The sequence below is a fragment of the Rhinoderma darwinii genome, chromosome 4 (genome assembly GCF_050947455.1).
Source record: "Rhinoderma darwinii isolate aRhiDar2 chromosome 4, aRhiDar2.hap1, whole genome shotgun sequence".
NCBI classification, from domain to species: domain Eukaryota; kingdom Metazoa; phylum Chordata; class Amphibia; order Anura; family Rhinodermatidae; genus Rhinoderma; species Rhinoderma darwinii.
The window spans coordinates 391,698,204-391,713,411 of record NC_134690.1 but is presented as its reverse complement, the minus strand read 5'-3'; the positions used below and the strand labels follow the sequence as shown (position 1 = coordinate 391,713,411).

At 35.4% G+C, this 15,208-nt stretch overlaps 1 protein-coding gene across 5 annotated transcripts in view; it reads left to right on the top strand.

The window, feature by feature from the left end:
- Window positions 1-15,208, top strand: part of ESRRG (estrogen related receptor gamma) — a 660,741-nt gene that overhangs the window by 470,461 nt on the left and 175,072 nt on the right. For 2 of the 5 annotated variants that reach the window (XM_075863340.1, XM_075863338.1), the window contains one exon: window positions 14,603-14,731. The exons of 1 other annotated variant lie outside the window; for it this stretch is intronic. In XM_075863340.1, the coding sequence (XP_075719455.1) occupies window positions 14,688-14,731 (44 nt within the window). In that variant the 5' untranslated portion in view covers window positions 14,603-14,687. Of the gene's footprint in view, window positions 1-1,081; window positions 1,160-14,602; window positions 14,732-15,208 lie in introns of those variants that run through there. 2 more of the 5 variants (XM_075863341.1, XM_075863336.1) reach the window with 2 other exon arrangements.

Sequence of the window (15,208 nt, the reverse complement as noted above, 5' to 3'; positions counted from 1 at the left end):
ACTGTGTGTGTCTTATAGTTGTGGTGTTTGCATATATGTGTACTGTGTGTGTCTTATAGTTGTGTTGTTTGCATATATGTGTACTGTGTGTGTTTTATAGTTGTGGTGTTTGCATATGTGTGTACTGTGTGTGTCTTATAGTTGTGTTGTTTGCATATATGTGTACTGTGTGTGTTTTATAGTTGTGGTGTTTGCATATGTGTGTACTGTGTGTGTCTTATAGTTGTGGTGTTTGCATATATGTGTACTGTGTGTGTCTTATAGTTGTGTTGTTTGCATATATGTGTACTGTGTGTGTATTATAGTTGTGGTGTTTGCATATATGTGTACTGTTTGTGTCTTATAGTTGTGTTTTGTGAATGTATGTGTGTCTTATAGTTGTGTTGTGTGCATGTACGTGTACTGTATGTATGTTTTACAGTATATTATGTGGTAACAGTATGATATAATCCTGTTGCGTGCATGTATGTGTACTGTTTGTGCAACTTATAGTTGTTTTGTGTACGTGTGTACTGTATGTGTGTTTTATAGCGGTGACAGTCACATATAATCGTGTTGTTTGTGTGTGTGTACTCTATGTGTGTTTTATAGTATAGCATGTGTGTACTCTGTGTGTTTTATAGTATAGCATGTGTGTACTCTGTGTGTTTTATAGTATAGCATGTGTGTACTCTGTGTGTTTTATAGTATAGCATGTGTGTACTCTGTGTGTTTTATAGTATAGCATGTGTGTACGTATGTGTGTTTTATAGTATAGCATGTGTGTACTCTGTGTGTTTTATAGTATAGTGAGCTTTGAGGTTTTCATTTTCTATGCAATAAAGTTGCCACTACATTTGCTGAATCTGTCATGTTAAGTTACTTCTACCTTCCTATACTGTATACCTTGATACACATATATACCTTTTATGGACTCTAGATAGACATACATTGTATTTGTATGCATGCTTAATGGCGAACAAAGAATATTTACATGTTATTTAATGCTTTTTTTTAAGTAATTATGTAAATGTTTTTTATTTTATTTCTTTTTTAGGCATTTCCCCCAGACAACTGATAAATTCTTTTATCTTTATCTTAGGGAAATGGTTTATGTACACAGACATGGTGTAAATGTGAGGACCAACTCTTTTTCTGAAAATAAAACCTTACCTTCATGGTAGGACCGTATGATTTGTTTAATTTTTTTTGTATCTGTGATAACTATTCTATTTTGCCTTGTTTTTCTTCTTATGTTTTTGCTTTATTTCATTTTGACCCTTTACCATACACTCCAACACATTTCTTATCAAACTGGCACTGCCCTGAATGCAATGACTTCTGGTTTTTCAACCTATTGTGCCATAAAAGCTCTAACTATTGTAATTTTTCCTCGTAAATTTTTTTTTTTTTAATAGACCCCAACAATTCATCCCCATTATATTAGCAGGTTTCGGGGGAACTATTTTTTTTCCTTCTGAACGTGTGTTTCTTGTGTGTTCTCATTTCAGCTTTCGGTTCAGCTGTCAATACTGACAGATATTTAATTCAAATGATTATTTGTAAAAAATTTACGTAGAGATTTCGTAACGTTATAGACAGAATTTTGCCAATCCTATCGCTGGCATGCACAGTCAATGTCCTGCAGACATAACAACGCTTACATCTTCATTGTCATCTACCAGCACAGTCTATACCTGTCTAAAACAACTGGAGCATCATATTTTATTCCGTAAAACAGATTGCCCATTATACAGTAAACACATATTACAGTCGAGATATATTTTATAGGTTTTTTTTTTGTTACGGAATTATTTACATTTAAATTGCAGACATTAAGTAGAAGAAATATATTTAAAAATCCGTTATTAACATGTACTCAATTTTGTATTTTTTTTTATTTTTTTTGCATGCTTGCTTATAGTAGCATTTATTTGCATTATAGAACTAGCATAATTTATAGTTGCAATTTGATCATTATTGGTAATTCTGTTTTCTTTTTATTGTTGCTCCCAGTTTATCTACAATCAAATACGGTTATCAAAAGAATAGAATTTGGTGTATGTTACATGGGAAGGATGCCCAGTTCACAGGCTACATTGAGTTACTACATTGGGCTTTTATTAAATAGAGAATCCTATATCCCAAATCAAATAAACCTTGGAATGGTTTGATATTTGACGCAAATACTTCTAAATAATTGTGAAAAAAATAATATACGCATATTTATCAGCGGAACTGGAGCACTATGTTATTATTTACTTGACATCTCACATCTCAGTGGGTCAAAAACATCAGCTGTCGTCACTGACTGGGGGTCAGGCTGGATATTTAGCAGAGAATAGTGATCATCACCAGCACTGTAAACAGGATGACGAATAGTTATATCTGCTGAATATCCACCTATAGCAAGAGCAAGTATAAAGTAAAAAAAAAATCACGAATATATCTTTTGAGATTAGCATAATTGAGACTTTGGTCATGGATAGAAATAGATTGACATTTGTCATAAATAATAGACTGTGTTTGTCTGTGTGTGTGTGTGTGTGTGTGTGTGTAAATATATATATATATATATATATATGTGTGTATATATATGTGTATGTATGTATATATATATGTGTATATATGTATGTGTATATATGTATGTGTATATATATATATGTGTGTGTATGTATATATATATATGTGTATATGTGTGTGTATGTATGTATATATATATATGTGTATATGTGTGTATATATATGTGTATATATGTGTGTATATATATGTGTATATATGTATGTATGTATGTATATATGTATGTATATACAGATGTGAAATTATATAAATAACAATTTCTAAAATTATGCAATTACCCCAGATATATATATATATACAACTATTTTAAAAAAAGTAAAAAACAAAAGGTAGAACAAAATGTAATAAAATAAGTAAACGCAAGATGTAAGAAAAATTGGTGAACTGTTTTGAGAAGATGAAATAATCCTTTTATCGCAAATACTTTGATATCTGCATCATTCAATGTGTTCTCACTTGTTTTTCTACATTATAAAAAGATATCGGTTCAATTAGGAATAAGAGAATTGTCTGCACACTAAATAGGCCTGTTATATTTTCCCCTGTCAGCCCTTCAAAAGAGGGTGCCCATCTGTTAGCAGCACTTGTGTTTCCCATGTAATGAAGTGTGAAAATGTAAACTAGACAGGGCTCCTTTTTTTCCCCCTTCTTATATTGTCAGTCAAAAGGAAAAAAGTTTTAGGGTCTCCGCATAGTGATACAGTATTGAAAAAGTAGCTGACCCGCAGTGCAAATGCCCATAATGCCTTGTGGTCAGAATATTGCTATAGTAGCAGCTAAAAATGTATAGTAATAAATTGATTTTGTGCAAAAAAAAATCAATACTTTCCACTTGACGATAAACATATAATCCATGTGAGTTTGGAGATCCATAATTTACTATGTAAAGTTCACGACCATACAAAAAATTTCCCTTCAAGATTGGGGATAGTTGTCAATTTTCCCAAAATTTATAGTATAACATGGGGGCTGATGGTTAATATTCACAAAATTTAGAGTATAAAATGAAACGTAGATTATTAAATAAATGACTGATGTGTCCTTTACGTACGATTCGGAGATATGTAAAAATGTATAATCCGTTAAAAATATTTTAATGTAGAAATAAAAAACTTATACGAACGAGGTTTGGTATTTATAACCTGGTACACTCAACACGAAAACTATACTCAGAAAACCCAAAAATTAGAAAAATATTAGAACGAGTAGATTTGATTAGAACAAATAAAATACTCCTATTAATTGTATGACTAGTTGTATTTTTATTATTTTAATCATTTTTTGGGTTATGAAGTTTTGTACCAACAATATTCTGAATTCAGTTCACGAAGAGGAAGGAGTTCGTTAGGAATTCTAAAAAAAATGTAATAGACATAATAGAAAATTATTATTATACTTGTATCAAAAAGGGATTACGCTCAGGTGGTGCCTGGTCACATTAAGGAGCCCATCACTGGATTGCATTAGTTGGAATGACACCTGTCTCATCTGTCATATAGCCTTTGTGTCACAGATGCTGAAACAACAATTGACCAAGATGTAGAGGCTGATATGTTGGTCCACGGTGGTGCCACCGCTCCATTAACAGATCTGTTCTAGACCACCTTTAATAGACCAAAATTATAAGTCGAGCTGGAGTTTGCATTCGATCGGCCTAACTAAATATATAAAAAAAGCCAAAAATACACAACAACAACTCAAAAGAAAATCTTTAGCTGTGGCACACAATACATTGCATAGCCAAACAAATTAGAAAAAATTCACTGCATTAACTTTGCTGTCAGAAGGTCAAAGAGAAGCAGTCGTGCATTTCAAGCTGAAAATGCAATAACCCCTTCAGTACCGTAGGTGCGTGCAATGCATAACATTTACTGTAAAACCAATTCATTAGTCTCACGTTGAAAACATTTGTCTTGGGGTCATGCATAGGGCACGTGACTGCCAATTCTCATTCAGTGAGCTGGGGCTATACCTGAAATTCCTAGTTTATTTGTCTGAGCCATTAACCGCACCATTGCAGATATCCGTTTGGGTTTATGAAAAAAAAAAAATTTATTTTTTATTTTTATTTTTTACACTAAATGTTTTTATGTGTGACAGTCGTTTGAAATACACTTTTTATTTTTTTTTATTTAAGATTTTTAGATGCAGAAAAATACAGCAAATACACATATAGCTCACTATAGAAGATGCATGAAAATACACGTAAAAACCTAAAATATCAGATTTATTCCCAATATTCGAGAACTAAAAAGTACCGTAGTTTAATAATCATAAGAATTCATTTTTTTAATAATAAAATATTATTCGAAAATACATTTTTCTTGGCATGTGAATTTATTATCACAGCCTGTGTCCTAGATTTGGGCCAAAGCAGCACTCTGAACACCCCTGATGAAGGGTATAATGACCCGTTGAGTCAAAACATATTTTTCAGACACTTCTCAACCTATTCATTGTGTTTTTGTTTTAATTTAAATGTTTATTCGAAAAAAGTTGTCTATATAGTTTGGAGTAAACTGGTGGGTACCCAAGGCAGGGAGGCTGCACATTTTTTTAAATTTTTTGTTATTATTTTTTTTGTATTATGGTTGTGATTTGCACATATTAAATTGTATTTTCCCAATGAGAGATGATTTTGTTCTACTTCATACCAGTGCCCATCAAGCCTAAACTGATCAGTAGTCGTCATGTGATCTCTGGTAGGTGACAGGATGTTGGAGGAGCCATATCCTGTTTTGTCTTTTACAAAAACAGGCAAATTTCTCCTTCTGCAGTCTTGGTTGCTGAAAATAGACAATGAACGATATTGGTGTTGAAAAAAAAAATCCAACTTTTTGAACTTAAATTTTTGGCCTTGAAACACAATAAAATACGTAATATGAAGCTGTGAAGTCTATGGACATTGAGGCCAACTAGATAACAATGAATATTATTTTTACTGTTAATGATTGGTTAGGGCTATGAAGTGATTTGAACATTCGAACCTCTTATGAAAAATGGTTAGCACATGACAAAAACATAATTTATGGATGCCATCATATATATAGAAATGGTACGACCTTGCTGACCTTTCACCTATGACAATAATAAATTGTGATGTAGACCTTTCATTAGATTCCATAGGACTTGTTGTTTTTTCTTGATGGTGGATGTTTAACTTTTTTTTTTAGGTTTATGTTATGGAGAAGGAATTTCTAGTTTATTACAGCCCAATATAAACCTTCTCGGGAGGGGTTTGTAGATTTTTGCCTATGACTACATTGGCAACATTAATATATGTTACTTATATTTTGCGTAATTTTTTGCAACTTTTTTTTTTCTTGGAGTGGTAGCAAAAGAGTTAATCCTGCCTCAGCCATGTGTTTTGTTTTTTTAGGTTTTTTCTAGTAAAAAGGTTACGTTATGCAAAGATTTATCTGTACTGTAATTCTACGAATCAGGCGCATTACAGATAATGTCAGGTAACAAGTCATCGTAGAGTTTAGTGCAGAAACAGAAAAAAATCAGTATTATTTAGCAGTTTTGTTCCAGGGAGCGTAGCTGTGAAGAAAATGTGAAAACATGTCACTTTCTGTAATCTAACTGGCAATAACAGGGAATCTTTTTAGATTATGACGAGAAAGAGAGAAAAAAACAGTTTTGAGAAAGAGAATAGTTCTTTTTAGGTTCCCTATGGATTGAATGGGAATGGGTTTGTGCAATTTTTGGTATTTTCATCATTTATTTTTGCCAAATATTACAAAATAACGTATTAGTTTAAAATATAGCGCGCCCAGTAGTATTGATGTTCAATAATATCTGCTATGCCGAGGAAAAAAAAGTAATAGTCCATCGCGGTATATTATAGCAAAATATAGAGGGGAAAGAACAAAAAAACAAAAACAAACAAATATCTACAGATGGTCTATGAGACAAAAAAAGTAACCAGTCTAAATAATTGGATAAAATGTTATGGTGGTTTGCTAAAAATGAATTAATAATTGAATTACTGACACCAATGGAAGACGGGCCTAGACCAACATGATTGCAACCTATCAATGAGTCGAGTGCCTTCATTTTTGTTGCATCTTTTTATATGACCGTTTTCTAAAAGTAATACTTTTTATATTCCCGCTCAACTTTTTGTTACCAACGTCCTATTTAGAACTGGTTGCCCCGTCAGTTTATTAAGTGCTTCGGCCCCTAAGGCAGCCAAATGTTGCCTAGTCTAGTGCCGGCAGCACGTATTATCAGCCGTTTACATTGCTGAATTCATTCTAAGTATGTTTGTGTATAAATACAGTTAGTTAGTTTGGTTTATCTGATAGCCTGGCGCAGAGAGAGAGGAGCCGAACAAACTGTTTTTCAGTAAATTCGCTGTTCATACACCTGATAAGATTGAAAGAGCTTTTCGAAATGCTGATATGCTTTGAATAAGAAAAGAATAATCAGTTTTACTGGCACCGTCTTATCGGGAAGGCAGTTAAATGCCAATGCTTTTACATTACCAGAAGTGAATGTTTCAGACACTGCTGGGCTTTTCTTGAAGTTAAAGAGTAATATCTTTTTGTGGAGGATAATTATGAACGGTAGATTACCTGTCTTACAAAAACAAGCACAATCTACTGCCAAACAAAAATATATACATAAAAGAAGAATACAATTATAACAATGTAACTACTGATATTGAGGTTCTCGCCACGTGGTTGGACAGGGGGTGCTGTGCCTTGAAATGTGGGAAAGATTTCTTTAGTTGTTTTATAGAATGTTAGATAAATTATAGAGATAATTTGACACCGATGCATATAGGGTCCATTAAAACAAATGTGATCTATAAGGTACTAATAACCATTTCTCATTGCGTAGACATACGTTGGGCATAAAATTGATATGGCTGATAGGGCTCTGTCATTGCGATTATTGGGATCCGTTGCACAGGAAGTAAAAAAGTTTTACGTAATGCAAATTGTGAATGGTTTTAAGGAAATATAAGGTTAAAACTTTGGTTTGTCCTTATCGGTCTCCACTTGTAATATGCTCGGTCTGCAAGAGAGAAAAGACGTTTTGAGAAATCGACATCAGATGGGTTAATGTATTGAGAGGGAGGGACACCAGTCAATTAAATACTCAACATTCTCAATTGCTATAGAGGTATAAGAGGCAAAAAGTTCTAAGACGTACTCCCCCCCCACCCTCGGTTCCTTTCATCCATGTTTTCTCCCCTCCCCTGATTGAGCTTACTTATTTTTTTCAGCCATACTAACTATATAACTATATCGTTTTCTGTATACTGCGAATGGATGGAACTGGTTGTAGCTTTAGACTAGGCTCAACTCAACGAAAAGATGGTGTAATTGTGAATTTGTGAAGCTTATTGCAGTGTAGCCTAAGTTACCGCTTGGTGCATCATTTGCTCGTGTGCTTGTATTTCCGCTGAAGCCTACTTTGGTGCAGTGCAGATTTGCCAGCTCAGCTGATTGCATTACGTGTTACCAGTTGCCCATTTGATCCCACATGCAGCGTTGGCAACTCCATAAATTGTTGCAGAATGAGCTGGGAGGTTGTGTGGCCACTTAGAGTCGAAATTAAACGATGTAAAATACAGTCACGGTATGAATAGTTCTGCTGCGTGAGAAGGTAACTAAAATAGTACCTTTTTATTAGTACATTAACTATATTGTCCTCAAGGTGACTGACTTGACGTCCTAAGATGGTAGAAACCGACTTGTGAAGACTTTTTGAATAAAAAAATATTGCTCTTTTTAATTCTTTATCTAGATTTAGATTTTCTGACGCTACATCTTGCCGTATAGGACAACTGCCTGGGATTTTCGCTCACGTCCTATATGCAGCAAAGTCTTGATACAAGTATTTAATTCCTAATATTTAATCTGTATGATCTCCATTGTGCTTGATTCATTTAGACTTGGCTTAACATAGTGATTGTACTGAGATGCGTTTAGGTTCACTAGCATATACTTATAATTTACACTCAAGACAGGATGATTAATGTCTTCATTATAGTCGGGAGCAGATCTGGAGGGGTTAACAAATTTTAAGAGTTTCTTAACTCATATGGCTGTTTGTATTCCCTTTTCCCTTACTCTTTGTCTCCGTTCCTCTCTGTCGCATTTCTCATTTTTCTTCATTTTATGCTTGGAAGTAGCTGTTGCATTCTGATTTGATAAATGATGGTGTAAAAAGTGTTTTGATTGATTTTGGATTAGTATTGATTGCTCTTGATTAGATCACTGACACCCTGTGATCAATACCATTCGATAAGACACTGTGCCTCTCTTCTATCCCTCACAGCCGGCCAGGGGGAATACAAGAAAACTGAATGGTCAAGGATGATAAATTGACCAAATGCCTATCTTCAAAAATCCTTTACTTTTAAGTGTATGGATTTCTCCAGAATCCAACATTTTGTCTCTAACAATTTGAAACTACAGACCATTTAATTAATAACATAGAGCCTGACTTGAGTGGTTTCCATTTACTTGCCTATCCGGCTTCCGAACACGAAACCTTGGCCAAAAAAGAGACAACTTCAAGTAAGTTCTCAAGATCACAATTCTACGTCCTTAATAAAAAAAAAATAATCTTTATCTAAAGCAAATATGGACCCTCTAAGAGACTCCCCACTTTCTCTTAAACAGCCAGGTTAAGCACTTATATGTAACAAACCAAGAAGCCAGTTGGTTGTTCAGTAGACCTCTATGAATGACCCTTCTTGAGGATGATTGTTGTATGCAGACCCAACCTTCACTGCTCCTTCACCTCGGGTAAAGAGTGTTTCTCAAGCAGTCCTCAATTAGCTATAAAATGTGTTGAATTGAGTCCATTAATTAGTTAGAAACTGATCTCTTATTCTTATTTTAAACTATGTTCATTTGGAAGACCGCCACTTTTTCCCCAACCTTCTAGTGATCTCACGTAAGAAATATCAGGCCTAAAGTTAGACCATGTGAGTTTTTTTTGTAAATGGTACATTTTTAAATCTTGTAGTAATTAAGAACATTTCAGTGGTGGGTTTTCCCTAAACTTTAAACTATTATTAATCTCAGGGTATGTTCACACGCAGTGGTTTCAGACGTAATTCGGGAGTTTTACGCCTCGAATTACACCTGAAAAAGCGCCCCTAATACAACTACAAACATCTGCCCATTGCTTTTAATGGGAATTAAGATGTTCTGTTCCCACAAGCCTTTATTTTACGCGTCGCTGTCAAAATACGGCTCGTCAACAGAAGTGCAGGACACTTCTTGGGACATTTTTGGAGGCGTTTCTCATTGACTCCATTGAAAAAGAGCTCCAAAAACGGCCGTAAAAAACGCAGCGAAAAACGGGAGTTGCTACAAAAACGTCTGAAAATCAGGAGCTGTTTTCGCCTGAAAACAGCTCCATATTTTCAGACGTTTTTGCTCACTACGTGTGAACATACCCTTAGACCAAGCTCGAACTCCAAACACCTATTTTAACTCTTAATCTAGTTCATAAAATTCCAGCCCTGTCCAATTTTCTTTCCTCACATTCCATTTAACCAGGTCAGAATTAAAAGCCAGTTAGCTCGGCTTTGCCATTCCCTCTTGATTTGGACCTGTGCTCAAAATGTTTTTCGTATGCCTAGTTTGGAGATGATTAATCCAACTTTATTAGTGCAGCAAGGACAAGTTCTACGTGGTGATGAATAAAATGAATTTATGCTCCTGACTAAGCCTGACCGTTTTAACCCTTTGGAAACCAGATATGGGGCACAATACAGATCCACGCATTTGAGATCATGTTGGCACTTATGATGTTAAATCAATGCCATGTATACAGTATATTTTTAGATTTCTGGTCTCCTACACGATATGACTTCTATTATTGTCTTCTCATATTGTATCGAGTAATTTTCTGTATTAACTTTATGCTCTACTTTAAATGCAATTGTTTTCAAAAATTTTAGCTAAATAATTTTTGTTTTTTATATGAAAATTTAAAATCATAAATTTGGCTTTTAAACAGCTTATCGAGACCTATGTCAGCACCTCAGATTTGCTCTTGGGATATGATGCATATATATATATATATATATATATATATTATAATTCCCAGTGAGGAGCTGGCACCTGGCAGGGCTTCCTACCTCTCTGTATAATTTGGAGGTCATTAACCCTCAACTTTGATTATTGGCTCTAATAGTCTGTAGGTTGAAAGATTATTCAACCAGAACTAAATTGTGTATCTTCTGCAATAAGGGGGGGAAAAAAATATTGGTTTCTTAAAAAAGAGGCTAGGTTCGAATTCTGCAATGACAAGATTTATGGTGCATTCCTTTCAATAACGCCCACTCCATGTCAACCCATTGAAGGACTTGATTACCTTCTACAGCTGAACCCCTGGTGTACACCTTCATCTACCACTCTTTAAAACATTTTTTCTGAAGTGCTCGGTTTTATAAGCCACATAGACCAGAAAGCCTATTATATATACCCTTTGCTACACTACATTGACGCCATCGATTGTCTACAGTATATGCTGTACATAGACGGTAGATTATAATCTACCGTATATAACCCATCTTTTTCTATGCTAGTTTTATGTGTCACATCTATACAGATGTAGCAGAGCTGAAATTTGTAATTTAACTATTTCATATGAGCACTGTGGCAACTCACTGAGCCAATATGATTCTGTAGCTTTCTCTTTTTGAAAACCAATGGTAGCACATCCTCATGTCGTGGACCATTGTGAAAAATATCAAATTCAGCTCTTGTTCATGTGTATACAACATGTTTGTGTTACCAGTGGATTTATTAGGTAAGGTACTTTTTTATTTTTTATTTAGGCCATTAACATACTGAAGCAAGGATCTCCACTAGGGGGCACTAATTAAAGACTGGCTCATTACCTATATTTATGGAGGACTTCCCTCTAAAAAACCTATAAAAAATGTTTTGCTCACATATAATTGTTTTATATGACTTATAATAGAACTTTTTGAATGGTATATAATTCTATGACGGAGGTTTTCCCCATCTACAGAATGCAATGAAAACAATATTATTCCGAAATGTGGGTATATTATGGATGACATTTCTGTGTTCCTCTCTAATGACAATGGAAATCATAATAATCATTCATTTTACATTTACATATGACGATAGAGAATCCTCAAGGAAAGTATCGGTGTCTTGACTTACAGATGTAAACCAATTATTCTACTATTCTCCATGGGTGACCAAATGGTTGTTATATAGGGCCATTCTTAAAAAGAGGAGCGGGACATAGACATTCCATTTTTGTTTGTGGATCCATTGACATCCCAATCTGTATTAGGCTTCGTTCACATCTGCGTCTGGGTTCCGTTCATGGGTTCCACTAGACTTTCCATCAGGGGAACCCATGAATGGAAACCAAACAGAAACCATAGTTTTCTGTTTGCATTACCATTGATTTCAATGTTAACGCTTCCGTTGCTAAAGGTTTCCGTTTGTCTCCGTTCCTTAAGGTTTCTGTTGTTTTGTTTTTTGGCAGAATCAATAGCGTAGTCGACTATGGAAAGAAACCGTGATCAGAACACTTGGGTTATAACCTTTCTGATCATTTGAGTCGTAGCTATTTTTTCTTTCACCTGGGTCAAGAAATGTGTTCTGTGCCCCTGCACTGTATTCAAATACCATAACCAAGACAAAGTGACTTGTTAGCTCCCCTTCTAGCATCTAGCAATATGTGCAGATGCCCCCCCCCCCAGCTACGCCCATGGGCGTAACTATAGCCATAGCAGCTAATATGAGGCCTAGAGGTTGAGGGTGCCCACTAAAGTGCAAGAACGTTGTTCCTTTTTGTGGGGAATAGCAAGTTTTTGCCTTTTTGCTATCTACAGTATCACTACTATGTGGTTTCTCTGATTCATGGCTTCAATTATTTCTACTGTACTTATGCTCCTGTTTCAGTTTCCTGTCACTAGGTGGTGGGGGCACATCTTATTTTGCTATGGGGCACTAGAAAATTCTAGTTACGCACCCGTCTACACCCTTGGCTCAGTAGATGTGACATAATCATTTGGCTGAGCCAAATAGGCGCGTTAACGGGGGAGTTTGGGAAGATAGCTGTTGGGTGAACAATCATTTGACTGGCAACAATCGTATGTCTATGGTCACCCTAACTCAGACGATTATAGAAGAAAAAGACTAGTCATATAAAAAGAACTACACAAGCTGGAGTGGTTCTGTTAAGGGGGTTTTACTCTGGGCGATTATCGGGCAGACGAGCACTCATAGAAAGCTCGTTGCTGATAATTTCCCTGTGTAAACAGGGCAGCGATCAGCAGATGAACGAGCAAACCCTCGATCATCTGCTGATCGTATCCTTTTAAAAAAGTAAAATATTATCGTTGTCGGCAGCACCTCTCTGTGTAAAGAGTAATGACCGCTCGTCCCCATCCATAGCTCCTTCTGACAGGAGCAAACTAGTCCCGATCAACGATGTCTGTTTGATCGGCGCTCGCTGCACCGGCCGACTATCGGCCGGTGTAATAGGGCCTTAAGTTAGTTAGTTTGGTCTGATAATCTACATTTGATCTCTAACAGGAGCTGAGATGAAGCTCTATGTATCTACAAGGCACAGTCTAGTGCTGCAAGAACCACAAGCCTTCAGCAGACAGCTAGTCGGCAGCAGGTGTGAACTACATAAAACAGGATTAAGAGAGTAACAGAGTGTACACTAAAAACAGAAACCACATGCCCCTTTCGCCCCATCTTCAAAGACCTAGAAGTCAGAAGTCAGTGCAGTCCGGCATACCCTGTTTAGTAAACAGTGCTCAGTCCACTGTGCAAAATGATCAGTGCAGCTGCAATTACTTAACCCCTTCACTAATAGGGTTAAAATTAAAATCCACTCACTCTGGGAGGAAGACACAGAAGATGAGATTTTATAAGGATTTTATATAAGCTGTTGTTTTAGAAATTACTTCTCAAATTTCTAATCTTCAGATCAGTTTAAAAAAAAGTATTTTTTTTTTAGAAAAATATAGGAAATTAGGTCAAAAACTAAATTTGCCCCACCCTGGTAGATAATAGAGGTCTTAAAATGGCCCAAAATGACTTAAAACCTGTGCCGTTTTTGGCACCAAATATTGGTGTTCATGTATGCCAGTCATGAGGTGGCGTAAGGAAGAGAAATGTGTCTAATATATATAGCAATTTTTGCCAAATTTATCATACCACGTGCACCATTTTTACAGACTCCCAAATGCATGCACCCTAGAACCGTAGTGATAAATGCCTCCTATTATGAGTTTTCTCTCCTGGGTTGGGTATTATAGTCTATCCCTATATTTCCTATTGTGTTTTAGGGCTATCTGTTTTTATGTGATCAAATCTTGGCAGTGAATATAATTGATATTTGATTAAAAAATATTTTGACTTATTTTTATAGGAACATTTTATAGGAACAACCTCAAAAATATCAATTTTGTATGGGATCAGTTGTAAAGATCAGGGAATATGATAATTGTGATTACCTCAGACACGTTTGATTAGCGTAGGTTAACCCCTTAATATAGCAGGTGTAGAGATGGTGCCCACAGTGGGTGTAGCTGTCAGTGATGTTATATGAGTGATGTCATCTTGGCTAACAGGGTCACAAGTGCATCTGTCACTTGGTTACCAAAGAGTAGCTAAATAAAGACTCAATAAAAATCCTAAACATAGTAACACATTTAAAGGCAGTCAAGACAATACGTAGCCTTGCGTTGAAATAGAATGTTTTTGTTTTTGCTTTAAGGTGGAACTTTTTTATTTGTTCGCAATCCTATACAAAAATACTACTATATATCTTGATAAAGCCGGAATGTTTTTGATTTTAGGTAGAAATTTTTGATTTGTTCATAACCATCTGTATTACACCCCTGGGGCAAGTGAGGTTTTCTGAGCAGGACAAAAGAGGTTGTTTTTGTTTTTTTAACCCTTTCATGTTTACATTGTTGAGATCAGAGAGCAGCCAATGGGGGTAAATCTGTATATCATGGCAAAGGGAGGACAAGAGAGCACAGAATGAATCTTTTCTTTCTTAGTTTTCAGAGTGTACAGATCAAATATTGGAGAATATAGGAAAATAAAATAAAGAGCATTTCGTTGGATTCCTAATTTTTAAGCAAGATGACTTCCAGGGATTTTCCTAACTTGTCTCAACCGTGGATGAAGTAAGACTTTTTTCTATTTATTTACACAATAGTGCATACACGCTGCACATTGATCACAGAGACGCACACATGTATATACATTATTATTATGGAACTTCTGAATGTTTTTGAAACGATACTGTATGAAATGGACACTTTGTCGCAACTCTTTGCACTGTCTTTCCTAATATAATATATCTTATAGACTTATTAGAAGACATGTAGTGGGGGCATTTACTAAACAAAATGTGCCCGAATTTTATCGCGTGGAGTATAAATTTATTATGCGCGTTAGCCACTTTTTACGCCTACCTTAACAGTTTTGAAAAGTTTTGAGAAAAAGTGGTGTGACTGAGAGGATTCATAAAATGCACCAAATTATTATCTTACTTCTACGGCAGCCATGAGGTAGTCTAAGGCATAGCGTCCAGACACTTGTGCCAAATTTATCCTGCCATCTTGATACATTTTGCACAATTCGCAATATTGTCAATTTAA